The sequence below is a fragment of the Hirundo rustica genome, chromosome 15 (genome assembly GCF_015227805.2).
Source record: "Hirundo rustica isolate bHirRus1 chromosome 15, bHirRus1.pri.v3, whole genome shotgun sequence".
In the NCBI taxonomy this organism is placed as follows: domain Eukaryota; kingdom Metazoa; phylum Chordata; class Aves; order Passeriformes; family Hirundinidae; genus Hirundo; species Hirundo rustica.
Window position 1 is genome coordinate 6,133,906 of NC_053464.1, and position 26,484 is coordinate 6,160,389.

Below are 26,484 nucleotides of genomic sequence, written 5' to 3' on the forward strand. Positions count from 1 at the left end.
GTCAGGGAGAGCTTTATAAGCCTGTCAGTCCTACCCATTGCTGCCACCGTCCCCCTCCATTGCTCACCAAAGGCAGCAGCCCACGGGGATGTACCAAGGCTGTGAGGCAAAGAATCCCCAGTGCTTTCAGAGGTCACTGGCTGCTCAGCAGGGTCCTCCTTTCCTGTGTTTGTGTTACACCCCCTGTCAGCACAGCCGTGTTTCCCATGCAACGCCTCGATGCCTGCAAAGGAGCCAAAGCCTGCTCTGGTGTGGATCTCTTGTGGGGACTTGCAAGGATGTTGGCCTCTTACATTAATGCTACTTAAAACTGGGAGCACATTGTAAACACATTCATTTCTTTTCAATAAAAATTATAATTCAAAGTAAAACAATGAAACAAAGCAACACGTTTCTCAGTCGAGTAAGAACTGGGCACAGTTACGTCTCAGTTTCAGGAAGTATTGAATGGATTATCTGTTTTCTGCTTCTAGAGGAACAGAAGCCTTCTCGTGGTTCAGATTCCCGGTAGGACCTTTGCGGTTCCGCCTTGGGTCTGTATTGGTAATTACACTTTCTCTCTTGGGCAGCAGCTGGAAACGGTGATTCATCTTCATGGAGCAAATCTAACAATGAAGCAGTGCAATTAAAACAGTCCAGAGCACTTGATTAGCAATGAACCAGGACACTGAAACCAACTCCCAGGGCAGTGCCGCAGGTCGCACACGTGCTTGTGTTATGGTAAGTGTGTATGAGTGCCTGGCCTGTGACCATGAGTCTATGGATTTAATTGATTTGGTGAATGTGGATGGGTTACAGGCTCTCTTACACTGATTTATTTCTAATGAAGTTGGAGAAGAGGATGAAATTAATGTTTTCTGCAAGAAAATGTCTGCAAGCACATTAAACACAACCAAGGAAACTGGTTAGTGCTACAGAGCAAACTCCTCATTCATTCATTCACTAAAAAATATTGTTTAAGCCTGGCATTGAATTCAAAATTGAAACATGTAAAGATGCACCCATCTTTAATCCTTGCCTGGCTGCATGTAAGTGGATGTGGGTTAGGTTCATTATGAGTTCCTGAATTTTTATTTTATTTTTTTTTAAAAAAGCACTGACATTTAAGACATACAAAGAAAAATGGCCTCAGGGGAACCACCTCCAATGCATCACAGAAGCTTTGTTCAAACAGTTTTCGATTACTCACTCTGACCACACACTGGCTGAAGTGGTTTAGGTAATGTGCTGTACAGGAATGGATTGGTGGGGAGGATCACCAGACAGCATTGCACCAGCCCACGTCATTTCTGGATGACCTCCAAAGGCAGGAGGCAAACACAACAACTGAGCAGCGCGTTCCTGCGAGAGCATGGGGAGGCACTGGCCCAGCAGCTGCCCTGCTGGGAACTTTCCCTTCCAGGACACGAGGAAAGTTTTGTGCTGCAGCGTTCTTGGGAGCATGGAGAAAATTGCTCCTGCTGCTCTCTCGTTCCACCAGGCTGTGATTTTTGATGGCTGGATACAGTTAGACTGAGAGCAGTCACTCAAGTTCCATCAGGTACTCGGGGTTGGCTTATGTACAACATGAGCACTTCTAAAATGTTGCAGCCTGGCTTTGCTTCTTTGTTCTGAGGTCAGCTCACTGTTTATTATCTGAATGCAAAAAGCAGCAGCCCAGTAATGTGGTGGGAGGAGCATACTTGTGCTTTCTCATTTTTATATTCCTTTAATATTTTGCTCCTCAGTCAGTTTTGCTAAATATTTTCCACCCATATTTCCATATTTTGCCTAAATTATTTTGAAATTTTACACTTGTTGATACTAAACTTGATGGAATAAATAGTGTACTCATGACATTTCACAATTAATTTTAGGATATATGCCACATTATTTCTAAGTACTGTGATAACTTGCAATATTTAGATTGCAAGCATAATCCAGATCTGGAATTTGAAATTAATTTTAGCCTGACCATTTTTTATGTCATGTCATAGACACATTCTGAGGAGTAAGCTACTGAAACAAAATACTGTAGGCTCTTCGGGTAGAGAGTAAATATATGGGCAAAAAAGAAAGTGAGAGTCAAATTGCCTCCTATATTGATATAATAAATTGTCTTTTCATACCCCAGTGATAAAAAATCCCCAACACAATGAAGCTCTTTCTAAAAGCATTCTCTGTGAGCTGAGTGGAAATACTTAGAATCCTGATGACTTGTTTATTGGAGTGGATGGTTATTTTTTTCATCGTTTTATTTAATATGTACACGTTTTTCTAGCTGACGCCTGTGCTCCCAGCCTTGGAACAGCAAGGCCTGCAGGAAGGGTGGTGCTGGGCATGGGAGCATCCTGAGCACAGGACAGGTGTTGGAGCTGGAAGGGAAAATCCTCTGTTTAGACATAGTACCAATACTGGACTAGATAAACACGTCACTTGCTGCCTGCTCTGACTGATCCCCAGAGCTCATGTCCGTGAACATCCTGGCCTGTTGGTACTTCCAGGAGACTGAAACCAAGGTAACTATGCTAATGTTAACTTTGTGGAAAGCAGATGCAAACATATCAATGAAGGCTGGCACCACCATTAAAGATTTGTGTACTTTTACACCAAATCGAAAATATATTTACCACAACACCTTTTGGCATAAACTGAGCGTTTCTTGGGTCATGTTGATGGCATTGTACCATCACTACTCCACACTGACTTGTGCACACACAGTTTTCTGTCCACCAGTGTAAGGATGTGCTCCGAGAGCAGCTGAGTCTGAGCAGAGTCCCAGGCTGTGATTAAACTCCTCAGAATGTTTGCATCCCCAAATGACAGCGTGCTCTCAGCCCAGTGATGATGAAATGCAGAGGAGCTGTAATGCTTTCTTGGGTTTGTGACCGAACCCTTGCCAAATACCTCACTAGGGCTTCTAGGCTTCTGCCTCCAGCGCCTCAATTTCCAGGGTTCCACTATCCCAACTCTGGATGAACCTCACATTGTTATGAACAAGATTAAGCCCTTACTTTATCAAATAGAGTAAATGAATCATAGACTTTTATGTGCAAGTGATATAAACAGAAGAATATGTGCCATTTCAACATGGGATCGTCTTTAGATCAGCACCATATTCATGCTGTTTACTCTTTTATGTAGTTTTTGATTCTTTCCTTTTTCAGGGTACTGATTTTAGAAACAAATGGTTGCAGGAGGGTCCCTGTATGTTGTTTTGGGGTTTGGTTGGATTTTTTTTATCTGAAAAAGATTTTGCTGTTTTCACAAATCAGAAAAGTATTTTTCATCCCAAAATGGGCTCCAGACCTCATTAAAATAACAGGCTTTTTTGCTTGCAAGATAGCAAATCATTACTGTGTTAATTTTCCTCTCATTTTATGGAGCTAAGCTTAGCTAGGAAAATAATTTGTCAGAAAGAAGTATGAGAGTGGCATTCATTGCACTCTCAGAGTGCCACTCTGAGAGTGCCATTCATTGCTTGAGAAGTCAGTGCAGGAACAGCCTTTGAAATACTGATATTTTTTAAATACAAAACCTGAACCTGTAGTACCCTTTGTCTAACTGCTATTAGAGGAGAAGGGAACAGGAGCTGTAGTAGCTGCTTAGACTCTAATCACTTCCCAGTGGAAGAACAGAACTGTGGTAGAATTTAAGAACTAAGCACATGGTTATCCTGTTGAAGCAATCCTTTTTTCTCCAATTATTACAGACTGGAGAAAGAAGAAAGGGTGCTCCATGATGCTTGCTGATGGATACCTGTGAAATGGGCATTCATGCATCCTCACTTCTGCCCTCACTTGCCTTCTGCTTCCTCTTGTTCCTCTGATGTACAGTCAGAGCAAGAGAATTACCAGGACTTCTCCCATGTAACTTCACTCTAAGCTTAACCAGCAGTGTTTTTACTCAGTGAACCTATTGCATTTTCCTTTTTTTTTTTTTTTGCAACACTGACCAGCCTGAATTTCTCCTCAGCAGCATAAGTTGTTTGCTTCCACTCTAGCACTTTGCAATTCTGGTGTAACTCCATTGCTGTGGAGTTTGTGATGAGTAAAATGTCTCTGCTATGTGTGTGCTAACCAGTAACTCAGCAGAAACAGCCGCAACAGACTTCATTCTTCTCTGATGTTTTTGATCCATGTTTGATACAAATAAATTATTCTTTACACAAATACAAATACTCAAGTTTCTCCAGGTAGTTTATTATTGCTATTTAATGGTTTTTCCATTACAAACCAGTTATCAGCAGTTATGTCATAGTATCAGCTGGACCCCAAGACAGAATTCCTGCTTGTGTGTCAGTATCTCACAATGCACTTGTGCTCCCTTCTGCCAGAAATTCTTTTATAAAGTGGTCCTTAAAAACAATAGAAAACACCAATGGAAAATGTGATGCAAATGTTCATACATTGCCGTGAGAAATGTATGAAATCCATGAGAAACTTAGATGGATGATCAATTCAGGCATAAAGTGCTGTAGCTGGCCAGACCATTGACAAGCTAAACTACACAAAACACTGCATCTCTTCAGCTTTGTAGACAGGGGAGGGAAAGAAAAAGAAAATTTATTTATGTGCTGTGAGCTTACACATATTTAGCTGGTTAGTTTGAACTTTCCTAAGAGTCCCTAAAAATAAACTGAAAACATCTTAAACTACTTATAACAAATAGAACTGCAGGAAAACTCTATTGTTTCCAAATGTGCATTTAAAAAAAAAAAAAAAAAAAAAAAAAAAAAAAAAAAAAAAAAAAAAAAAAAAAAGTGAACATGAGGCTACTCTGTAAGAGGAAGAATCTTACTGGGAAAACTTATAGAATTCTGAGTGAAGTTCTTCCCATCTTCTTCCTCTAAAATAGGTAAATGTGCTGTTTGTGGGCCTCTTTATTTGCACACTTTCCAAAGTTTGTTCACTATTAAAAAAAAAAAAAAAAAAAAATAATGTACTACTTCTACATCAGGAAATGGCCAGGGAGTATCATCAAGTAATGTAAAATAGAAAAAATACCTTCTAGGGTAGCTTTCCATACTTTAAACATGCAAGTTGCAAATGAACACAATCAGTGTGTGATTCTGGGCAGATGCTGCGAGGTTCCTTGTAAAACCCTGACATCTGTCTGTGAGCAAGCTCCTCTCAGGCCGGGTGTGAGGCACAGGCAGTGTCAGGGAAGGGAGTGCAGGTGTATCTTGTGAAGAGGTGCTTTCTCAGGAAGTATGGAAGTGTTACAGAACATTTCTGTGCCTTTTGGGTATAATATGCAGCGGGTAACTTTTAGTGACTATTACCTCGGTTGTCTGGAGTTTGTTTTTGTATCTGCTACTTCGGCAACACGATTATTAAAGCTCAGGTCAATGCAGATGAAATGATTCCACCTCTCCTCAGCTGTGCACTCCCATCCAAGTCTGCATCCTTTCACAGCGTGACAGAGTTGGCCCCTGCATGTTGAGAGCACCTGACATTGTCTCCACTGAATTTAGCCCATGATGCAGGAGCTGAAGCACTCATCAGGGATTTCAAATAACTTGCAGCCTGAGTCCCTGGCTTCAAAACTGCTGGTGTGGTGTAAGCTACTGTCTTTGGACTTAAATTCACCATTTCTTTCATGTCCTGCTTTGCCTGCTAGGTCACCCCTCTCTTCACCCCAGCGTTTAACATATTCTATGAAAAGTACATGTATTTTACTCACCAAATTGAAAGGCTGAGACAAATATCTGTCTGCATTCAGTCTTCTTTCTCCACACAAAACTTTATGCAAAGAATGAGGCCCACACATTAAACTTTGCAGGGATAAGTCACTATTTTTTGAGTTTCACATTTACTCTAGAATTTATATGAACACTGAAAGTAAATATTAAAGGATGCAAAAAGAAAAGGTTAATTTTGCTTTTCTTTGTGGTGATTCCTGTCTCCAAACTGAAGTACAGACCTTCCTCAATGATTTGGAATTCCTTAGTGCTGCACACTCATTTAGGCAGCTGCCCTGAAAAGCCTCAGGTAACCAGCCTGATACAACAGTAAAGTGTATAAATTAGTGTACTGAGCCTGAGCTGGCACTGCTCACAGCTTCTGAGCCAGACAATCTCAGTCTGTTTTCTGCAGGATATTTCAAGCTGGGGTTCTTTCCCCTTCTCTATGAGCCGATGGATTATATTGATTTCCTCATCAAAAAATTAAATTTCTAAGTAGGTTTCCATCTTGACTATCTGAAATACTTAGTACTTAATCTGTTCTTTAACATTGCTTTTTCAGACTGTAATTTATTGATCTGGAAGCAGAAAGCACTTGCTCTGCTCCTGAGTGTTGCAGGTGTGTCTCAGACTGCCAAATGGTTTCAGGAAAACTTTAATGAAAAATGTCATTTCTTTGGATAATGGATACTGAGAAAGGAAAAGGACTGCAAAACTTATCCACATGAATCTGATTTTTACTAGAGCTGACAAGAATAATTTCATTCATTGCTAATCCTAAAAGTAGGTAGTGGTACTAGAGTCAGCATAACGCCTGCCAAGTTTCCTTCGGATATGCCCTCGTTTCAGTAGAGAATGAGGCGATCTTTTAATGAAAAACAGAACATAAGTAAACAAATAATACCGAATATTTTTCTCCTCCTTCCAACAAGACAGAGTCGTTATCGTTTGGGATTGTGAAGTGCATTCACCATTGGTCCTGCTGTGTTAGCGATAAGGAAGCTGACAAGGCATTAGCACAGAGACACTGCCCTCTATTGCAAACTGCTGCTGCTCCTGCATTGACGAGACCAACGCTGTTCAGCAGTTTTAGAACTGCACACAAATGGGGCGTTTTAGTTCAGCCATATTCTGTCAGTCTGTAACATTAAGGCTGTGCTAAATGCACTAAGGTCCCAGCCGCCCAAGCTCTTTCACACACATTACATGAAGCCTGTGGCAGACACTTGGTGTACTGTTTGCTGCATTGCTCTTACCTGCACCTCAGCTGGATTTTGATTTGATTTGATACGATGCAGGTTTGTAACCTGAAAGGCACAGAACAGTGTAAATCAAAGCCAGAGGGGACACTGCAGTGCAGCTGGAAGGTGAGGAGCCAGCACAGCGCAGCTGTCTCTGAGAAACCCAGCTCGGAGCACAGCGCGGCTCAGGTGCCGCCGCTGCCCTGCTCCAGCGGCCACGGGGAGCACGCAGGGAACAACTGATGGGGGAGGCTGTCACACCGAGGCAAAGCAGGGCCCTGGGACAGAGCAGCCACTTCTTCCTACACCATTCTCGGATTAAGGGGAGGGCCTGTGCTCAATCAGGCTCCTACTACAGCAGGGAGGATGCAAAGGGAAGGCTACAGTAGCCTCTCATACTCTGGGCTGCTTTTTCCACTCCAGGGTAAAAGTAGTGTCCAATGTGTTCCTCGGGTTAAAACACTTCTCATTAATAAAAGGGACCTGAGTTTTGTCAGAAAGATCCTGCTCTAGGTCATCTGTGCATCTCTTTTGATACTGAGAAGGGGAAAGACCTTAATCTAAACCACATTTAATGCTGTTGTGCTAAATAAGGAATTGTTTTAATTTGTGCTAAATAAGGAATTGTTTTAATTAGCTTCATATAATGCTTCATGTTAGAGTTTGCTGGCATTTCCAGTGGCTTGAGAATGCTCAGTGCTGTAATTTTGGCTAGAGAGAGCTGCTCTGCCATCCGTCTCCACTGGCCTCTAGTGTGAGTTCACAGAAGAAAAGTATTGAACGTACAGCTTTTAATAACGTTTGTCATTTTAATGATAAACAACCACAAGGGTGAAAACCCCCCGGTAGTTGTGTGGGGAAGGAGATGATCAGGGGGAACCTTCATTGCCAGAACTGCCTTAAGTGAGAAAGAAAAGGGCAGAGCAGAGTTGTGGATTTCCATCTCTCCCGTTTTGGGGGACAGATTCCCTTAGCATAATTCAAATTGTACATCATTGCAAAATATGTTTAGGCATTTCTGCTCACCTTGATCACAAGGCAGGAAATATATTGCTCCATCTCTGCTTTCTCACTCTTAAGGAATTTTTGGTGTAACTTCATCTCCTTTGGCTGTTCCAAAAGCAGGGAAGACCTGGCAGGCCTTGGGCTAGAATCAGAGTAATAAGGATAGAGAAAGCCTTGCTTCCTAAAGCATCAGGAAAACAGACTTATTGACATTTTTTGGTAAATGTTGCCATACGGACTTGTCAATAGGTATTACCATCAGTCTGCCTGATGTGGAGACAGAACTGGATCAAAGGTGACCAGAAATGCCACCCTAAAACACTCTAAAGCCTGTTGTTCACCCTGCACGAGGAGCCCTCGCTGGCTCAGAGGAAGAGGGGTGCTGAGGAAGGAATTCACTTTTCCTTTTTGGTGTTTTTTATGGGGAACATTCTGTATAACCTTGGGAACAGGAAATGATCTGTTGGACCCAAAAGAAAAATATTTGGACACGTACCTCAGTTTAAAATGTGGAAAGTCTTGCTGACATCAGTGAATCTAATCCATATGTTGGACAGGAAGCACAGACCTAAAGTGCTGTGGTCTCACACCAAGCCAGTTTTTTTTCAAGGGCAAGGTACTGTATAAACTTCTCAGATATGTCTTACTGGCCAGTTCCTCCTACCACAGACATCTGAATTTGCTTAAGCATTTGACTCCACTTCCAAATAGTGTTTTGTTCATTAGCTTCCCATGGAAGGTAATTACAGAGCAGTAAGTGCAGGAGCTGTACAAACACAGTGGTCTTGAGCTTTTACCTGAGGTAAATATGCTTTGAAAGCTCCTCAAAGACTTTAACTAAACGCATTTTCAGATTTTTTTCTAGGATTTTGTTGCTGTTGTTGTTTTGGTGGGTTTTTTTGTTTTGCTTGTTTTGAGGTTTTGTTTTGTTTTTTTGGTAGGTGGACAGCTACTGGTTTTGTGTTTGGCTTGGTGTGTTTTTTTTAATTCTTAGAGTGTTCTTTCTAAAAAGCTTGCGGTTGTTGAAGGTGCTGTGTCCCAAAAAAGGTAACTTTTCAGTATAATTCTCTTAATAAGACAGATTTAACACCAAGATGAGCTGGTACTTTCCAAATATTACCAGATACTCTCTTCTATTTCCAAGGTGACACCACCTCAAATAATAACTTACACACTTGTATGTTAAAACAAGTGTTGGGACTAATCAGTCAGAAATGGGAGCATTTGAGATTCCCGACTGTGCTCGGATCAGGAAAATACCCTTTTTACAGCAACTAGGCTGTGATCTTAGGAGCAGAAGAGAGGACAAGGCTGTGCTCAGGCAGCTATTGGACAGAGAGGGAGGGAACAGTGACTGGCATAAGGTGGCCAGGAATAGGGTCCAGATCGCATCACCAGCTGGTGCACTTTCTTGGTTTGGAAAATTATTTAATTACTTTTTACGTACCAAGCACGGTGACCATCTAATTGCTCAGCAGTTGATTGGCCAAGTTAAGGCAGTATAATCTTCCGAATAAATGTACCCATTCAACTAATGGAAATGGTCTATCAGCAAGATACAGAAATAATGTATTCAGAATTGCCATGCACTACTGCCACAGCGCGATTTTACTGGAATGATACATAATCCAGGTATGAAACTTGTGAAGCACAGCAGTGAAGCGTATTCCCGTGTAATGCTTTCCTTGGCAGCGGCACAGCGCCGTGCCGGGAGCCGGCTCAACGCTGGAGCGCGTCTCCTTCCAGCGGCCGAGCTGGGTACGGGCGCACAGCCCCGGGCCGGGCCGGCTGCGGAACACCCGGCCGGGCTACCGGCATGGTTCCGTGCCGTTCCTCGTCAGTCGCTTCTGACTAAAGCGCTTCAAGTGGAGAAATTCCACCCTGGCTTTAAAAGCACGCCGCTGCCATGACTGCATCTGCCGCGGCTCACGGCAGGGCCCCGGGGCGGGTGCGCGGGGCCGGGGACCCCGGGGCAGAGCCCGCCGGGCGATCAGCGGAGCGCCCGCCACAGAGCTCCCGGGGCTGTCACGGGGCTCTCGTGGTGTCACCGGGGCTCCGGGGCTGTCACCGGGTCCCTCACCGGTGTCACCAGGGTTCTCGTGGTATCACCGGGGCCCCGGGGCTGTCACCGGGTCCCTCACCGGTGTCACCACGGTTCTCGTGCTGTCACCGGGTCCCTGCGTGTTGCCCCGGGTCACTCTAGCCGTCAGCGGCAGCGCCCCCTGGCGGCAGCGGTTGGGCACGGCGGGCCCCAGCCCCGCCCCCGGCGGCGGCGGCGGAAGTGACGCGACGCTATGGCGGAGGCGGCGGGCGCACCGGAGGGTGAGCGGCGGGGCCGGACGGGGCGGGACGGGTCTCCCGCCCGCGGCACTCGCGGCCCAGCTCTCGCTGTCCCTTGCAGAGTGCCCCGGGACCGGCAGCGCCCAGGCGGGCAGGGCGGCCGCCTGCCAGGGATGCCCCAACCAGGGGCTGTGCGCGGCCGGCGCGGCCGGCCCGGACCCGGGTGAGTGCAGCGGTCGTGAGGGGCGCGCGGGGCCGGTGAGGGGGGCGGGGGGCCGGTGAGGGGGGCGCGGGGCCGGGTCGGTACGCGGGGCCGGGTCGGTACGCGGGGCCGGTCGGTGCGCGGTGCGGGCGCGCTGACTGCGCGGTGTCTCCGCAGCGGAGGCGGCGGAGCTGCGGGCGCGGCTGCGGGCGGTGCGGCACACGGTGCTGGTGCTGTCCGGCAAGGGCGGCGTGGGCAAGAGCACCTTCAGCGCCCTCCTGGCGCACGGGCTGGCGGCGGACGAGACCAAGCAGGTGGGCAAAGGGCGGGGACGGGACGGGCAGCCTGCGGGCAGGTACCGATCGTGTGCCCCTGCTCGTTTAAGTTTGGCTTTCCTGGATGAGCCCTGCAGGAGTGATTTCATTGCATGAAATCGCCTTTAGAGACAGCCCTGTGCTACCTTATTTCCAATGGGGCAGATTGGCTGGTTTGTTTTCCAGGTCGCTCTGCTGGACATAGATATCTGTGGGCCATCGATTCCTAAAATGATGGGTCTAGAAGGAGAACAGGTAAGTGAATGCACAAACATCTTGTTCAAGGAAATTTTTTTCCCAGATTTTAATTAGCATGTTCAGGCTTTCTGGATGTAGAGCTTCTAAAAGGAGTGGATGGCAAATGGGAAATGTGGGGCAGTGCGTAGGGAAATGAAGTGAGATGGAGAAATTCAGCAAAATATATTTTGCAGAAGAGTCATCTGATTTCAGGATGTGCGGTTCTGCAAATCAATATTTCTTAAAAATACATAAAGTAATGATAAGGGTTGAACAACTATGGTTCATTTATTAATGGAGATCTGGTGCTCCTGCATTTTTACCTCAGCTGCTCCACTAAAGCAGGATTGTTCCTAAAGGCAGGAGAGCTCTTTGCTCAGGTTGACTTATATTCATGTTCTATGTAACATCTGTATTTATTGCTATTGCAACTTTTGTGTATCACTTCAATTTTCAGGTTCATCAGAGTGGATCTGGATGGTCTCCAGTGGTGAGTTGATGCAGCTGTGTCAGAAAGTTCATTGGGTGTGTTTGGGCTGGGCACCATCTTCTACAATGAAAAATGAGTGAGGGAGGAGCAGGGGGCACTCTTGTTAATTCTTCTTCTAATGACTTAAATATTCAGACTCTATAGAATCTACAGATATAGGATGTAGAATCTACAGAGTTTATATGTCCAGATTCTGTAGATCTATATAACCTATACCCATGCACTAGAGAACGCTATAGAATATATATCCAGATTTTATAGAATATAGAACAGATTTATAAAATTGAGATGCACACCATATAGAATTGGGATATAGACTATGTAGATCAGTGTAAAATTTCTTCATAATAGTAATACTATATTTCTAGAATTGTCATATTATCTTGTGTTTACTGACTTTGCAATATGGGCAATAAATATAAGTTACTCAGGTTTGTTATTTTGCGGTATCGTGCAATTGTAGTGTGTCATCTTTTCTGTGACAGCCAAGAAGTATCTTGCACCCAAGAAAAACCTTACAAATCTTTAAAATATGCAGAGAAGCTTTTGCAGCAGTGTTGGTTGTCTAAAGATCTCCTGTAGTGTGCATGCTGTTGGAAAGGCAGCTGGTGCTGAGAGCGAAAGCTGCTTTTATCCTTACATTGTCTCCAGGGATTCCATAAACCACTGTAACAATATCATTTTTTCAGTCTTAGTGTAACTGGTGAGTGTTGCACATTTTTAATGCCGTGTGATAAAAGATAAAAGTTCTCTGCCTTTATTTCATTAATGTCTTCCCCCTCACCTGCTTTTTCTATAAAATAGGGGTTCAGAGTTGGTTTCTCTACTCTTTTTTCACTGTTATGTTTCTCTATTTCTCTTTCAGTATGTTGAAGAAAACTTAGGTGTCATGTCAGTGGGGTTCTTGCTTAGTAGTCCTGATGATGCTGTCATCTGGAGAGGACCAAAAAAGAACGGTATGTATGGAGTGTTTCCAACAGTAATTTACATACTCGAAAGGTTTCAAGCGTGGAAATATCATAAACTTGTTTAGTAATGTAGATAGGGTAGTTATCTGAAATTTTCAGGGTAGACCCTGAAATCTGAAGTACGTTCTTATCCTTTCCTCTAGGGCTGATCAAGCAGTTCCTGCGCGATGTGGACTGGGGTGAAGTGGATTACCTGATCGTGGACACGCCCCCAGGAACATCAGATGAGCACCTGTCCATCGTGCAGTACCTCAGTGCCACCCACATCGATGGCGCCGTCATCGTCACCACCCCCCAGGTGGGAGCCAAAATCCCCCAGGGAAGCATCATGGCAGTTAAAGGCAGTCCTTGGGTTGCAGGCTGTTGATTTCACAGAAATCTGGTTCAGAAAGGGTTCAGATCTCAGGGAAATGACTTGGTTGTGTTGTCCCTGCAGCTGGTCTGTGGGTTAGGTGGGTGTCTCAGTGGAGCTGGGTGGGGATCCACATGGGTCACTAAACCACAGCAGTTCACAATCAAGAGCTGCTGTGACCTATGTGGTGAAAGGAAATGCAGTGTTTCACTTCCTTCTTCTGAATCAGAGTTCATATCATTGTGGATCTGTAATTTACTCACCAGTGGTTTAATGTTCAGAAGATTGTTCGTAAGAAGCTTTGTTTTTAAGTGGTAAGCTGTACGCTCTTTGACACCTGTGAAGTAGCCTGTCACCTCCAGATGACCCACCAAAGTAGGCAGCTTTGTCATATGCATTTTTAAAAGAGAATCAGCCCCTGGAAAACTGAAACTAAAAACACATCCAGTTAAACAGAGGTTTTCGTGTCTGATTTGGAACAGAACAGTCACATAGGAGATCAAACTAGCCCATGACATGAAGTATTTCTACAACAGCTGAAAGGATAACACATAAAGAAAGCAAAGTGTTGAGGATAATATGAGAGAGGTGGTGAAGGAGGAAGAGAACAGCAGAATGAGTGAGGTCAGTCATATACATGACAACTCTGAGGAGAGAATAAGATAATTTAAATTTAATTTGAAACGAGGTAACTAGCATGAGCCTGAAAAGAGGTAACTAGTATAAGCCTGGTGGTTCTTGTCCTCACTCTGTGGAGAATACCTGGGGTCCTTCTGTAAAATGAAAACGTGAAAAAGTTGCATTTAAAGAAAATATGAGATGAACATAAGAGATAAAACATAAAAATGGGTGAATCTTGATTAGAGTCAGATTTCAAAACAGAACCAGTAGGCTTGAAGTGCTGTACCTGTTCTGTAGCTTGTAGCACAGGTTTGTGTTCCTAAAAGTATTAAGACAGCAGTAGTAAGTCATTATAAAACAGCTCCCAGGAGGTAAATGAATGGATTCAGCATGAAACATTACAGTTGAAACACCAGTGTCTGCTAACATTTGTAGGAAGTCTCACTTCAGGATGTTCGCAAGGAGATCAACTTCTGCCGCAAGGTGAAGCTGCCCATCATCGGGGTTGTGGAGAACATGAGCGGCTTTGTGTGTCCCAAGTGTAAGGTAAGGCTCGCTGTGTTCTTTCCTTGTCATTGCTTGGATGTCAAACATTGCTCCAAAAATGCCTTATTCTCAGTACTGCAGTATTTTAACTCTGATTTTCATGTTGTCCCAGAATGAATCTCAGATCTTTCCCCCGACTACTGGTGGTGCAGAAAAGATGTGTCAGAACTTGAATGTTTCCCTCTTGGGAAAAGTGCCTCTGGATCCACAGATAGGTAAAGTCACTTACTGCACTGCACTTAAAGCAAGTTGTTCCCCCTATATTAATGTTAGTGATGTTACTGCTGGAAAACCCTGCTCTGGGCACTGATGTCTGTTAGCACTTTTAGAATTATTTTTTTGATCAAAAGTCACTGGAATTGTGACATAGCTTGGTGTGGAATGAAGGAAGGGCTGGGGTAATTTCCTTAACTTTTACTTAATCAATTAAGATTACTGTTGCGACTTCTCAGCTCTGTCATCATTTGAAATACAACATGTCTTTCTCTTTGGTATAGTCACCTGGAAATGCAGACTGAATGAAATCATAACCGCTTCAAAGAAGAATGTTTTGTAGATGTTAAGCATTAAAACCAATGCCTTAACCTGTTACTGGCACTGCCCAAATTCTCTTGTGAATCATGAGGAAGTATGGTTCTTTGCCATTAATTTTACCAATTAATACCTGAATTAATGACATCAAGGAACAGCTCAGTACTCCCAACTGAAGGTTTCTGCTAGTACTATTCCTCTGTCAAACTGTACACTGTATTTCTGGTCCTGTTACTGACTTCAGGGCTTCCTAAAAGGAATAGATGCAGGTGACTGTTTGAAAAGGTGTAACCGGAACAGGATAAAGGCTAAAAATACAAAAGCTCATCTTTTCCTTTTGCTTTGTTTCTGTGGTTTTTCTCTGTCCTTCAAGGAAAAAGTTGTGACAGAGGCCAGTCTTTCTTGGCTGAAGCACCTGAATCTCCAGCTACGTTATCTTACAGGAATATCATTCAAAGTGAGTCTGAGAACCACTGTGCAAATGAATCCCCTTGGTTCCGAGCACTGCTGCAGTATACAAAGGTGTTAGACAGGCTTGTGTTACTGGGGCACAAATAACAAAATCAGGAGAGGTGCACAGCAGTTCTGAAAGTAACAGGTGCAAAGACCGTGTTTGCTTCTGGGCAGCACTTCGGACTGGCTGCTGAAGTGATAACAAAATTATCTGATAACTGCTTTCAGTGTTTGACTTCAGAGAAGTCAGACTTTCATTTTCAGAGATGGGATGTCCTTTGGCTCAGAGAAACCTTCTGAGGCTCTGGAGCAGGTGTGTGGAGGGGTGCTCAGCATAACCCAGTGGGAGGCAGCTGACTGACCAGTGCCTCCACTTCTGAGTGTAGTTACACGAAAAACCCTTGCAAAAACTCCCTGAACAGCCGGTGCTGTGCTGTTTAAAAATAATCCTAAAGCCACTTCCAGTGTAAGGAAAGCCCAGCTTCAGATATTTGTACCCTCAGGGGACAGATGCAGCAACAGACTCCTGATGTACAACTGAAATAGTACTTATATTACTTTTTCTCCATCTTTGCAGGAATTCAGGAGTACTGTGAACAACGCCACTTGCAAGAAGAAAAGATAATGTAATCTGTAAATGGAACAAAAATGTAGTTCATGTTTAATTATAGAAAAGTAACTTATGCCTTGATTTATTAAGGGAATGTATTCTTTTTTTGTATATTGCAAATAAATTCTTAATATAAAGGCTCTCGCCTTTTGTTTTTTCCAAAAGTTCAAGATTCTTGTAGTTCTTCGCTCACTAGAAAGCTGTGAAAGTGAGTCTGCATCTGGATTATGAAGTGCATTCTGCCTCCAGTGTCATGGCACCAATAACCTGACTGTGAAGGTAGCAGTTGAAGAGGTGAGAATACCACACGCATTTAATTTAGGAGGTCGAATATAAAATGCTGGGTTGACACGGGGGCCTGTGCAGCAGCCTTTGTCCTGCCTGCTGCACAAAGGGTGAGCTGTAATGCTCGTTCTCTCTCCCTGAATAACATTTAAGTGCCTCCTTTCAGTGGAAAAGATCTGTATCTAGAGTGAAAGCCAGGGTAGTAGTATAGTACAAGTGCACTGCTTTTTTTTTTTTTTTTTTGCAGGTATCAAAATAATGTTAATTTTTTAACTATACATAACTGCCATCTTCGCACAAGTAGGGGGTAAACATCCTCTGTGACTTTTGTTTCCTTCTATTTGACCCTAAGCCTGAACATAAAAATAAACATTCGGTAACTTTAATAACAACAAGGCCCTTTGGGATTGTAATTTGAAAACTCTGAAAAAGTGGTATTGTGTACAAGAGGGAAAGGCATTTTGATTATTTTATTGTTGTTCTAAAGTTAAACAAATTAGCATTGTCTTTTCCTTACATGTAATTCCTGGTTAAGATAATCCAACAGTTTGAGGTTAGTTGACAACTTTTCTGAAAGCAGCGTGCTTCCTGTAAACCTTGAGCACTGTCTGTGCTCACACAAACAACTTTTTGGTGAAGCTTTAAGTAACAAAGGCTTTAAACCTTCCAGGATCTAAAGACTCAAAACACAAAGTACTTTATTTCATGCAGGCATAATTTTAGAAGAGCTTTATCTAAATATCTTCCCGTGAAGAATAACTTTCATGACTGACTTTTTTTATTGCTCATCCTTTAGCTCTTCCTTGTTTGGTTACCTAGTGCCTGTCTTCCCATGTTCTTCAGTGCCATCTTCTGAAATTCTCCTGCTCTGTCCTGTTGGGAACAGAGCACACATGGCTGTAAGCATAATCTGGGACACCAGGATCTCTTACAAAAGCAGGGAGCTGCCGGCTGCAAGCCTGAGGGTTGAAGATGACTGTTCCAGCTGTGCTTAAGCAGAGGCAGCAGGATTATAGTAACTCCAAGGATTTAACTTAACATTCTTCTGGAGCTTGGCAGCAGCTCAGTGGTGGAGCTCAGCAGGCTTCCAAACACGGAGCACAGTGACCTGGGGTTCTGGCTCTTGCATGTGACACTGCCAGAGAGGCTGGGTGGAGAGTCAGGCTCACCCTGGACTCGCTGCAGGCACTGACACCTGGGAAGAGCCAGCACCAGCCCCAGAGGCAGGATGGCCTGTGCTACCCCATGGGCTGAAGCTCAGTACTCACTCTTGGGAACATCTGTGGTGCCAAACAACCTTGAGGTTACTCTGCTGATGGTCTTTTGTCCCTCTAACTTGCAGTGGATGTAGCCATATAAATTAGCAGTCTGGAGGGAGATGCCAGCAATCACCAGAGCCTGTGGACAAACAAGAGTTCAGCAGGGACAAATCCATGACTGTAGGATATACAGGTGTGTGTGTACACACTATCCAGATAAACATGCTGTAAGAGGGGGACATTCCTTCCAATAATAAATGGCCTTCAAAGACATCCAGTCATGTCAAACACAGTAGTTACTTTCTACAAAACACCTCTTTTTATCAAAAGACCAATATCAGTTTTGTCATTCTGTGTCTTGAAAGACTTCATTATTTTCCTAAAAGCACTTACTCAAAAAAGGACCTACTCAACAGATTGCAGAAACATTTCACTTTTTTTAAGCTCCATTCGTATCTCTAAGTTTCACATCCACATATGTGACACACCTGCAGGCCTGTTTAGCTGACAAACACCTTACTATAAACCAATAAGATCTGTAATTTACAGATTTACAAAGAGCATCCATAGATAGATTCCCTATCTAGCATTGACAGGCAATGAAAATAATCAGCTCCTTTTGTGGTACTTTAGGTTTAGCAGCAGGTGGAATCAATCTGACTAATGCAGTAACTTATAAAAATATTTCTCCTAGCCTTCAGAACCCAGTTTCCCAGAAGTGATTTTATTTTTGTTTGTCTAACTTGCCTTTTACAAGCACCTGGGCAACCTGCTTCCTGTGCCAGTTAGAGTTCTGTCTCCAAGCAGCTCTTGGCTTAGCAAACAATCCCTGCTTTTTAAAAATAAAGGTGGAGCCATGAACAAAGAATGCTGGTTTAATTTTAACTATTGCTTGTTTAGGGGCACCAGAAAGCAGTTAATAATCTGCAATTGATTCATGCCCATAGCTGAATTTCTTGTTTAATTGAAGAATAAAATGCAATCTTGGCTGTTACTGGTTATGTAGCTACACATGTAGGAGGTGGTTTTTATCTTTTCAAACTGAATTAAGAAATGGTACTGAGCATGGCTGGGAACTTGACAGAATGAATAGTGTGGCAATTAGCCAAGGACATAATTTTTACAGGGTAAAATGTGAAGATTTCATAGACAAAAATATCTTAATGGAATGCGTTATATGGGGTAAGTTTCCTCTTGTATTTAGAAAAAAGTGCTGGAATCTTTTTAAGTAGATGACTTTTAAGTAGAGCAGTTATAAAATACTTACTTATAGTTCAATTTATCAAGGTTTTATGAGCTAATGATGCTGGTTCTTTCTAAAGGGAATGGTACCAGAGATCTAAAATCCTTACTTTTAAAAGTACATTTAAGTTCCCAGGAGACCTAAAAACCTGAAACCCAACATCACTGGTTTGTTTTTTGTCCTCTTGTGTTAGTTTCATTTCACTGAAATAAGTTGGGGCAGATTAAGTTGCTACAGTTAAACAGAAGTCCATAATCTTGCCCACCATTTGAGGTTCTCTAGAGGAAGGAGCTGACATCTGATAACCCAGCAGAAGTGCAGCTAAAAATTACCAATCCGTTCCAGAGTGCAAGCCTTGACTGTAGAAAACTACTCAGGATTCTTTGAAGCTGCTGGTGCAATTTTTGTGCTGTTGGAAGATTTGGTTCAAAACTAACAGACCTGGGTTCTCCCTTTACCAAGATTGTTTTCAGTGCCCCCTGACTCACCAGCCATTTCAGCTTCAAGGAGAACAAAGTGCTGAAAAAAAACATTGTCCAAATCACTGGGCAGATGATGAGACCGAGCCAAAAGATCCGGGCTTCAGCTTCAGTTGAGGCAGCTATTGTAGGCATCTGGAAGGAAAAACTGAGACTATTAGTCAAAAAGTCAAAACCCACGACGAATGACAAATGAACAGAGGAGGAGGATTTCACTTATATGCATGGAAGAAGATTAACTGAGAAGTAGCTCATGCCAAATTTCTTTCCTGGTGCCTTACTGTACATGACTGCATTTTCATCCATAGGATTTATTTGTTGGTTCTAGTTCAGACTGGAATTCTCATAGACGTGCACATTTCTATACATTTTCCTAAAAAGATGCTATATCTTAGCTTAATATAAATCTTGCATGAAGCTTATTTTCCTATTATATAAACTATTATATATTCCTATTATGTAAATACTTGGGGTTTGCTTCTGAACTCTGCTGACATTCCATGAATTAAGAACCATGGCTTTGAAAGTGCCTCTTGTGTCATGCTGGAGTGGGGCTCACTGTAACTGCAGGAGGCAGCCTTATGCCCCGTGCTCGCTCTGTTCTGCAGGGGGAGCAGAAACTTCAGAGCAGGCTGCAAAGCCCTGCTTACAGCTTTCTGCAGGACAGCACAACTCACATGTCTCTATCTACACTGAAGGGCTCATCACTCATCACACTTAAGAACAAAAAAACACCCTGAAGTAAGAGAATTGTTCAGAAGGTTCTGATCTTTCCAAAATTCAAAATCTCATTCTAACCCTCAGACCACTTGATGACCTCTAGTGCCAACTTTTGAAACAGAAGCATCACAACTGGAAAAGAAAACCCTCTGGACTCTTCCACTCTGAAAAGAAAAGCTTTTTAGTTAACTTTCAGTATATTGAATTTTCCATGTATTCTTTCCTGCAGGGTTCCCTATATTCTGTCCTCAGGCCTCTCTTGGACTCACAGGAAGCACATTAATTTGTGTTCCGTGCCCCGAGTCTGCAGAGGGCACTGCAGAGGGCACTGCGGCCCCGCACACCGGGACAGTGCCGGGACAGCCCGGCCGGGCTGGGAATGCAGCTGGAGGGCTCCAAAGAATGTCCCTGTGAGCAGCACCTGGGTTCTGCTCTGCCAGGCTCAGCGGGGCTGTGGCGATAATGTCAGCAAGTGAAAGCAAAGCCCTGAGTCTAGACTCGGGCAGTGATGCCAAGTGCTGTTCTGCAGTGCCTCTTTTCTCCCCGTCAGTGTGTTGGGGGACACTGGCAGTATCAGAGTGCTCCGTGATCCAGGTTCTCTTTCCCACCGTATTCCATGAACATAAATAAAGTATTAACGTCAAAATACTAAATCTAAACTGTTCAGTATTGCTTTCCATGTAGATCTTTCCTGAAGAGGATTCTGTGTTGGGATTATCTATGGTAAGATGTGTTTATTACAAGATATTCTCACTAGAAAATAGAACTACCAGAAACATTTCATACCTATAGCACCATGCTGTTAATATTTATTCTGCTGATCCATATGCTGACAAGGTTGTGAGACCTGTTTTGCCCTGAATGCTTCCAGGATGTGACAAACCAGTGCTTGCACCTGAATACTGACATTGTTTTCTATGGAAGCTGGATAAAAAGTAACTGTTACAAAGGTGCTCTATTTGTTACTTTATTTGACTTGGTATCAGCTTTACACATTTCCTATGGATTCTGTTTGCCCTGTGCCTGCTTCTATTAATATATTTACCCTTTTTGCTTCAAACACCCAGTGACTTTTTCCATCTTCATCAATCTGGTTCCACCAACGCAAACCAACCAAGAGTCTTCCTGTCACATTCTAGTGATGAAACCATTATTTGCATTAATCAGTAGCACAAGTCACTTGTCAGTATAACCGTTAAAAATAGAAAAAATTAAAAAGACAAGCATGTTCAAAAATCATCTTCTTTTATCTAATACTAAAATTACTTCTAAAAGCTGTTCCAGCCTGAGTACAACAGCCACTAACAATGGGTGAAGTTACAAATTTAGAGGCCTCTTCTCTTTCAATATGGTAATTAGCACAATAGCACTTACTTAGACAAGAGATTTTAGGTCGTGTCTTTTTCAAGGTAGTTGTACAAGCACCCAATAAACAAATTTCCTCAGTAAAAGAGGAATACTGAGAACAAAAACACACTGAAAAACAGGAGACTAATGACAATCAAGTAAGCCATGTAGGATCAGGGAAACAAACCAAGAGGATATTTCTGCACCTGGATGAGCACCAGAAGCTTTCAGAATACTGGAGGTGCATCGATGCTTCACTTCTACAAACCAAAAGCCTTGCTTTTGGAGGAGCAAAATGTGGAGCCCCGGGATCCTGGGCTGGCCTGACGCACCTGCCTGCATGGGATTAGGGCCGGGCTTTCAGGAGCCTTCTGCAGCCCCTGCTGTGGGGTCTGGGCACAGGGTTGCAGATCTGGACATCCTCAGGCATCCATTACTGAAAGTCAGTATTACTTTAATTTTTTTAATTTATTTTTTTAAGGGGGAAAGCATATAAACAAATCTACCTATGGCAAAGCAATTTTCTTACCATATTAGTAGACCTTAGTAGTCAGCCATAGAAAAGACGATGCTAAATAACTAACATATGTCAACAGCTTCATTAAAATGGGCTAGACATTTAATAAATTAACAAAATGCAATATTTTTTGTCACTTCTGTCATTATACATATTTCAATTTTTTTGTTGTTTTAATGAATGACAAACAAGATACTTTCCAAGGTAATTACTATTGAGGGTCATCTTACCTTGACAGACCAAAAATCAAAGGATAGAAGGAGGAGAATAGTGACAAAACAGGCAACAAAGCTGTTGCTGAACCAGTCACAGAACAAGTAGGTAACAATAGCACTCACTCGGAAAAACAGGTGGAAAAAGGTGGCCAGTGGGTGCCTAGAAAAGAGAAAACAGTGCACATATGAGGTTATGGGACAGGAGGGAATGTTACAGTACTCGCTGACAACGTAGCACAACACAGCTGTTTCAAGTTTATAATGGTAGTTTGGTTTGCAGCTGCTATTATTTCAGTGTTGGTGTATATCTTCATTACCAAAGCAATTTGATAATGGTGTTTTCAATAGCCAACCTTCAGTCTAAAACTAAAAGATGAATGTGGTGTTCCTGTCAAAACTTTCTCAAAGATAGAACAAAACATTAAGCCTTTCGCGAGATGTTTTTGGTACTATGTGTAGGAATTTAGAGGTTGTGTGCAACCCAGTACCATGAAATCCTGGATGTTTCATGAAATGAATCAGCATTACAAAGCACAAAAGAATTGAGAGAGCTCTTATGCCTTTCAAAACAGTTTTGAAAACAAAATATGAGCTCTAAAACTAAAAAAAACTGTAGCTGCTTGCTCTAAGACAAAATGAACTTTCATATTTAATGTCTAAATCCAAACACTTCCTTTTAGACAGGCAAAATGATTTGGGAATCTAACAGTTCTTCTGAATTACTGCTTATTAATTTCACTAAAATTTATGCTTTGCTCATTGAATAAAATTTTGTCTGTAACAAAATAAGGAGAAATTTCAGTGAAAGAAGTAATTATATGACACAGGATATTGGCCTGCACAGTAGGAGGGGGAGGCTGGAGAATGCTCTAATGAGCACAGTACAATGTTCAGGGTAATATACCAAATAAAAACGTTACTCTGTGCAATTGTTTGTGTTCATTAGTTGAAAGTGAGAATTAACTACAGGCTCTTGCAGTTAAGTAACTTCTTCCTTGAAGCTTAGAGAATAAAATATCTCAGATATTTAAATCAACAATTCTCTCATTAAGCTCCTACACCTCTGTGAACAATTAACAGTAGAACAGCCAATTAACAGCCTGGTATGGGCTAGGGCGTAATCAACTATTAAATGTTATTCTATTATTGTGTCTAATAAAATGAGACATAATATATACAATTGCTTATTATAAACTTAAATTATATAACTATTATATAACTATTATAAACTTATATTATATAACTATTATAACTTAAATATCCTTGTTGTTATATTATTTCTCTATAGCTGTTTAACTGCTCCAGTGTTTATCTTTCTCCAATGGCAATACTGTGCTTGTAGTAGTGCACACATGACTGGAGAGGGATGAATGATGCACAGGTGTAGTTTATATTTACTCCTGGTCATGCCCATGTGAACTTCAAACTTTCCAAAAACTTCTTCTGACTTAGAACTGAACTCGTGACATTTTGAGTGAAGGGGCTTTTTCTGCCATAAGCAGGCAGGTGGGTGGAGGGATTATTGTGAACTGGCTGAAACAGACAGTGCCTGGCTGCTCCAAGCCTCAGCCTCGGTCAAGAAGATGTAAGAAGAGCCTGTTATGGAAGTGGTACCCTTGTGTCCAGAGCAGCTTTCACATGGACCACAACCCCAAAGCACACCAGGGCTGCCTGAGCTTTTCTAATGGATCAGTGCTTCAAATGTGGCAGTAACTTTGGAGAAGTCATGTTTCATTTCAGAAGGCAGATTCAGCAGTATTACTGGATTACAACAGGATTACTGTTTGGATGCTGAATTTGTTCCAATATCAAACACTGAAGGGTATTTACTAAAAAAAAATCCCACATGAACAAGAAGCTCTCAATTATTACAGTGCTAGCACTTACTGAGATTATGGAAAGGATAAAGGAAACTGCAACTCTGCCCTGGCTCAGCTTGGTATATGTTTGCTGCTGAAAGCACAGCAACCTGCTTGCTTGGCCTTCGAGTTTTCCTGTCACTCCTGAACATCCATGCGCTGTAGAACTGGAGCCTCAAGGCTCAATGATTGTCATTTACCTTGTTACAATAACCTCTGCTCAGTTTGTGAGCATGTTGCCTGTCAGGACAGAAATGAGCTGTAATCAATTTAGTTGCATCCCACATTAGAGAATCAAATTTGGGTCAGGTCTAAGCTATGCCAGTGAGCTACAGAAGAATCATGCCAGGCTCAGAAGTGCCACAGCAGCACTCTACATGCTGCCTTTTTTTTTTTTTTTTTTTTTTTTTTTTTTTTTAATCTGATACTTCAAAATGTACTGGGGCAAATTTTGAATAAATGGGCTCTCTTTTCCCCTTGATCACTGCATTTCCTGGCTGATTTGTAAAAGAAACAATCATTTGCTCCCGACTTCCAGATCCAAAGTTCTGGTACTGCAATGAACTTACCTTTTTCCAATTTCTTAGGAAAGTAGCCACTAACCTTTCACTTTTAAGGAGCCCTTTTGCACATACTTCAGAGAACTGCAAAAGCACAATTTGTCATAGCCTACGCAAATTCTAACCAAGTTCAAGATATGTGAAATTGTAATGAAGTTAAAGACAAATGATTGGAACATCTTGTTATGCCCGCTAGTAAGATAACAAAATCTTGCAGCACCTAGGTACGTTCCAGGCTCAACTGCACAAGATTCCTCAGAAATATAAAAACAAACGTGTGTGACCAGTGTAAGCAGTTTCATTTCTGCATTCTATTGCAGACAAATTTTCAATATGATACCATCTTTTAATATTGTCTTGAGGGCCAGAAAGAAGAGCTGTCTCTAAAGAAACCAGTGTCTACACAAAGTGGATCACAGACTAGTTCAGTTTGCTGACACTTTACCTGTGCTGTATTACTGAGTAGCATGAATCAGGAGCAATCTCTGAGATCTCTAGAGTAAAGTGCCTGGTGCTGTGACTTCCTACAAGCGTTCCAGGCTGCTTTCATTTCATGCTACGTCTAGTCTGGTCCCTCCGACAGAATCTGTGGTTCAAGCAATCCAAGTGCTTCTAAGCTGTATTTCCCAGCTGAGTTGAATCCTTTAGGCTATGTTCTCCAAGACTGCACCAAAATATAAACCTTCATTTAAAAAGTGTGCTGCTGCTAAGGTGTAAAACCAAGACAGTTCTGGGAAGCTTGATCTTACATCAGAGCTGATTCAAGAAGTGGCAAAGTTCAGAGCAGTGCAAGGGCAGAAATGCTTCACTAGACACTAGTAAAACAGGGCAATTGGATTGTAAAGCTACATGATTGCTTTTTATCTCAGATAATGTTGCATCATGTTTAACATCTATATTTCTTTGTTTACATCTACAAGAAATATTATCATTGTAACAGACCAGAACAAACTGGGGCAAGGCAGAAGAAAACAATCTAAATCAAAGCTGATTATATGCATTATTGATTAGTGCACGCCTAATTCCTTTTGATACAAAACTCTTCCTTTCACGATCTTTGATTGGAGATTCTTCAAAAGCCACTGATTGAACAGCTCTCTCACCTGGGACCTCTGTGTAGCCAGAGCTGCAGTGACATCTCTGGCGAGGAACCCAAGGGTAGACTGCTTAGCCTGACACGAGACAGGTTAACGGGCTGGGTTTTCTCAGCTAACGTCTACAAGCATAGGCTAGTTTATATTCCACACAGCATCACATCTCGTGGCAGGAAATCATGACAGTTTTATTGTGGTTATCTGGCTGTTCAGCCAGGCGTGCACTGCAGTGCCTGAGCACTGCTGCACAGCGGGCTTTGCTGGAGCTGAGCGTTGTCTCAGTGCTCCAGCTCCAACTAAAGCACTGTTTGCTTGGGGTTTGGGATGTTGGGTGTGTCAGGTTTTCATTTCCAGTGACCGGGCCTCGCCTGCTCAGCCCGGGCATCTCCCGGACAGAGCCCTCTCAGCCTCCCCGGGCAGCCTGTTCCAGCGCTCGACCACCCTCCCTGTAAAAAACGGGAATGAAGTGTTTAAATGGAGTTTTCTCTACACCGGAACAGCCAGGGCCGCCCGGGCCCGGGCGCCGCGATGCTGCGGCCTCCGCGCCGTTACCTGATCCGCGCTTTCCGCAGCGCCAGCTCCTCCTCGCTCCCGAAATCCAGGGACACATCCTCGGTGTCGTCCCCCAGCGCCTGCGGCGGGAGCCCGTCAGCGCGCAGGGCCCGGGGGAGCCGCGCCCCGCCCGCAGCGCCCGCCGCCCCTACCTGCTTCATCCCTGGCCGCGGCTGCCGGGCCCGCAGTCGGCCCCGGGAAAAGGGGCCGGGCTCCGGCCGCCCCTGCGCCGCTGGAGCGGGGCTGCCCCTCGCCACAGCCCGCGGCGGCTGCGCCTCGGCGGGCACCGCCCGGGAGACCCCGGGGACCGCCGCTCCTCCCCGCGGCCCCGGAGCGGGGCTGCCTCAGGCCGCTTCCCGCCGCCGGCCGGGGCCAGAGCGGCCGGGCGGGCTTTGGCAGCGTGAGGGGCCCCGGGAGCCCCGGCCGGCAGCCCCCCTCCTCAGCGCCGGCGGCCGTCCGCCCCGCGGGCTCGCACACGCACCGGCCGGGACGGGGCCGCTGCGGTCTCATGCCGAATACATAGCCTGAAAGGAAGAAATGGGGGGAAAGGTGAACATAGGTGTACAAATACGAGCGCACACCTGCGTGTAGCGTTTGTCGCACAGGCGGAGGCCGGGCAGGCCCTGTGCCTGTGTGGGGGCACGGCTCCGAGGGCAGGCAGCAGCACAGCGCTGTGGAGCTGCCGCTGGCGCAGGGCAGTAACGCGGCCCCTGGGAGCGGCTGGGGTCACTCGGCTTGTGCAGCCTGGGGGACACGGGGGGAACACTTCGGTGTGGTTTTCAACATCCTCACAAGGGGAAGGAGACGGGCAGACACTGATCTCCGTGGTGGTCAGTGGC

At 43.7% G+C, this 26,484-nt stretch overlaps 2 protein-coding genes and 1 long non-coding RNA gene across 4 annotated transcripts; 2 read left to right on the top strand and 1 right to left on the bottom strand.

Annotated features, from left to right (window-relative positions):
• Positions 1-1,349: 1,349 nt before the first annotated feature.
• Positions 1,350-3,966, top strand: LOC120759832 (uncharacterized). Its single transcript, XR_005703231.1, has 3 exons — positions 1,350-1,540; positions 2,261-2,498; positions 3,692-3,966. It is a non-coding gene; the product is annotated as an uncharacterized LOC120759832 (long non-coding RNA).
• Positions 3,967-9,817: 5,851 nt separating this feature from the next.
• Positions 9,818-15,655, top strand: NUBP1 (NUBP iron-sulfur cluster assembly factor 1, cytosolic). The gene is made up of 11 exons (XM_040079413.1): positions 9,818-10,013; positions 10,115-10,414; positions 10,571-10,707; positions 10,894-10,962; positions 11,402-11,434; positions 12,300-12,390; positions 12,546-12,700; positions 13,811-13,921; positions 14,034-14,136; positions 14,826-14,909; positions 15,483-15,655. The coding sequence occupies exons 1-11, from the start codon at positions 9,818-9,820 to the stop codon at positions 15,533-15,535; spliced, it is 1,332 nt and encodes a 443-aa protein (XP_039935347.1). The 3' UTR covers positions 15,536-15,655.
• Positions 15,656-16,256: 601 nt separating this feature from the next.
• TVP23A (trans-golgi network vesicle protein 23 homolog A) lies at positions 16,257-25,900 on the bottom strand. 2 transcript variants are annotated; one of them, XM_040079545.2, is made up of 7 exons: positions 25,798-25,900; positions 25,646-25,725; positions 21,704-21,740; positions 20,547-20,636; positions 18,791-18,916; positions 17,069-17,198; positions 16,257-16,673 (listed from the first exon to the last, which is right to left on the bottom strand). In XM_040079545.2, exons 1-7 carry the CDS (start codon positions 25,804-25,806, stop codon positions 16,612-16,614), a joined length of 534 nt encoding a protein of 177 aa, XP_039935479.1. In that variant the 5' UTR covers positions 25,807-25,900; the 3' UTR covers positions 16,257-16,611. The 2 variants fall into 2 exon arrangements, with proteins under 2 accessions (XP_039935479.1, XP_039935478.1); XM_040079544.2 differs by having other exon boundaries at positions 21,596-21,740.
• Between the last annotated feature and the right edge of the window lie 584 nt (positions 25,901-26,484).

Coding starts and splice junctions, on each gene's coding strand:
- NUBP1 (XM_040079413.1), top strand. CDS start 9,818: ATGACTGCATCTGCCGCGGCTCACGGCAGGGCCCCGGGGCGGGTGCGC. Junction 10,415..10,570: donor CGCGGCCGGCCCGGACCCGG/GTGAGTGCAGCG, acceptor GTGTCTCCGCAG/CGGAGGCGGCGGAGCTGCGG. Junction 14,910..15,482: donor TTACAGGAATATCATTCAAA/GTGAGTCTGAGA, acceptor CCATCTTTGCAG/GAATTCAGGAGTACTGTGAA.
- TVP23A (XM_040079544.2), bottom strand. Junction 20,637..21,595: donor TTGATTTTTGGTCTGTCAAG/GTAAGATGACCC, acceptor TTTCATCACTAG/AATGTGACAGGAAGACTCTT. Junction 18,917..20,546: donor GGGTGTTTGAAGCAAAAAGG/GTAAATATATTA, acceptor TTTTCCTTCCAG/ATGCCTACAATAGCTGCCTC.